Here is a 2,315-nt window from a genome sequence, read left to right on the forward strand (position 1 = left end):
ACTATAGTAGCAACACTGAAATATATGCTGTTGTTCACCCAACATTGTATTTGTGAAGTACATAAATAGCTTCACAGCTTAACACGGTAATGTTTTAACCATTAAGTGTCACAGTGCTGTGAGGGTGGAGGGGCAGGACGTGAATGCAGGACCAGACAGGAGGCATGTAGGAATTGAGGGAACATTGCTAGAAAACCAAAGGCGCTCCCATGGCAGAATACAAATGCATCAATGTTCCAAATCAATAATAAGACAAAACAATCTGAGGAGAGAAAATTTTGGATTGAAAAGAAACAAAGATTTGGCAGAGAGAGAACAAAAAAGGGGGTATATATCAGATAGATAGATAGATAGATAGATAGATAGATAGATAGATAGATAGATAGATAGATAGATTTTACATATATATATATATATATATATATTATCTGTGTGTTATTGGTACATGTAATATAAAAAGTGCAGTTGCAAATGAAACATGCCATCATTCAGCTGCATGACTTCAGTGTTTTGTTTTCTTATTAAGGCTGGCCAGAAAAGTCAGATGGCTTGTTGGTTTGGCACATTTCAGACGCTTCACCCCGCTGACATCCCTCTGAGATGGTGAGTAAATCGCATCATGCTGATCTCACATTTGTGCAGCCTGCAGCTACAGTGAAAAAGTGACGTGGGTGCTTGGTGATGCTAAATGGCAGCACTTGAAGTAGCCTCTACCTGGCAGCCTGCTCACCCACTTGATGATGCGCTCGCAATCCAGTCAGTAGCGTTTCAGCACCGGGCAAGCTGGACAGCTCCCCCGCTCCCTGCGTTTCTCTCCGGGAGTTGAATCCGCTGGAGAAAAGTGACTTCAGTTTTATTCAGTGCGTTTACTTCAACGTTAAGGGGGGCCATAATTTTAAGGAGGAGATGGATATCGATCGACCAGCAAATGTCTCCTTTTTTGATTTCGTCGGAGGAGTCCAACTCCTCCAGTGGGAGGACACCAGGACGGCCATGCCGGTCATCCTGATCGGGATCTGCGTGTCCGGAGCTGTTGGAAATTTGCTCGTTTTGTTGATTTTCATCCGCGACTTCAGAAATGGAAAGGGCTCTGAGGTGAAAGCGCTCCTCGCCTCTCTGGCCTCCACGGACTTGGTGATCCTGTTGTTGTGCGCTCCCGTGCGCGCCGTCACCTACTACAAGCAGACTTGGACCCTCGGGAGTTTTGTGTGCCGCACCACAGACTGGTTCCAGCACTCTTGCGTGGTTGCAAAAACTTTAATCCTGGCGGTGACCACCAGAGCCAAACACACTTTGGTTCCACGCGTGGCCGCGGGGCCCCTTTACAGCCCGACGTGGATCCACGGAGCCCTGGCGTTCATTTGGATTGTGTCCATGATGTTTCCGATCCCTCAGATGCTTTTCGCCTCTTTGGTTTCTTATGGCAGCAACAATGTTTGCGTCTCCGAGATGCCACTGTGCGCATCTGACTTTATGAGCTTGTTCTACAAGATTTATCCAACTGTCACGTACGTGGCGCCGGTCATCTTCACACTTGCTTACTACACCAAGACGCTGTACACCGCAGTGAACCACGCGCCCAGCCCGCAGCATCAGAGCAAAGTCATCCTGGTTTTGCTGTGTTTAAGCGGCGCCCTCGGGCTCATGCTTCTCCCTGAGTGGGGCACGTTCACCTGGACCCGACTGGGCTACAACAAACCTCCAGTTGGACTGATCATGTTTGCGCAAGCCCTCCTTTACGCATGCAGCTCTTTATCACCGGTCATCCTAATGACCATGTACGACGACGTGCGCCAGGGGCTGATCGCCATCTGGTTCATCTTGACCTGCAGGAGCAAGAAGCGCGCGCCGTGCAAGAAGTGTCCGAAAACTGAGGGGAACGGAGCGGAGGTGGGGACCAACGCCGTCGCCAACGCGGTCTCGCAGGGGACGGAGAAGACTTTTCCCGACGTGGAGCACTTTTGGACGGGGCGCAGGAATACGCACGTGGAGGACGAGCACGATCCGGTTCCGTGGGAGAGAGAGGAGAAGATGTTGTAAGGCGTCAAGCTGATAAAAGTGTAGCCTGAAGAGTTCAGCTGGTTGTCGGCTGCTTTAGTTTGTTCATCCACAGTGCAGACCCTTTGTTGGAAGGCTGTTTTCTGTCTCGCGCTTAGATGTAAAATAAACTTGTATATCATGTTTTGATGTTTCTGACACTTTGCCTGCAGATTTTTCTTCATTTCAGGATGAATTTGTACAAAAAAAAAACAAAAAAAAAACACGCCACTGTAAATATTCAGGACATTCAAGTTGTGATTCTGTGTGTGTGAAAA

The 2,315-nt window shown here is 48.3% G+C and overlaps 1 protein-coding gene across 1 annotated transcript; it reads left to right on the plus strand.

Moving 5' to 3' along the window:
• Nucleotides 1-906: 906 nt before the first annotated feature.
• LOC306772451 (G-protein coupled receptor 151) lies at nt 907-2,040 on the plus strand (the record flags this gene model as incomplete). Its single annotated transcript, XM_079261916.1, has 1 exon — nt 907-2,040. The coding sequence occupies one exon, from the start codon at nt 907-909 to the stop codon at nt 2,038-2,040; it is 1,134 nt and encodes a 377-aa protein (XP_079118042.1).
• Nucleotides 2,041-2,315: the final 275 nt, after the last annotated feature.

This window comes from Telmatherina bonti, assembly GCF_933228915.1.
Source record: "Telmatherina bonti genome assembly, chromosome: 22".
Taxonomy (NCBI): Eukaryota; Metazoa; Chordata; class Actinopteri; order Atheriniformes; family Telmatherinidae; genus Telmatherina; species Telmatherina bonti.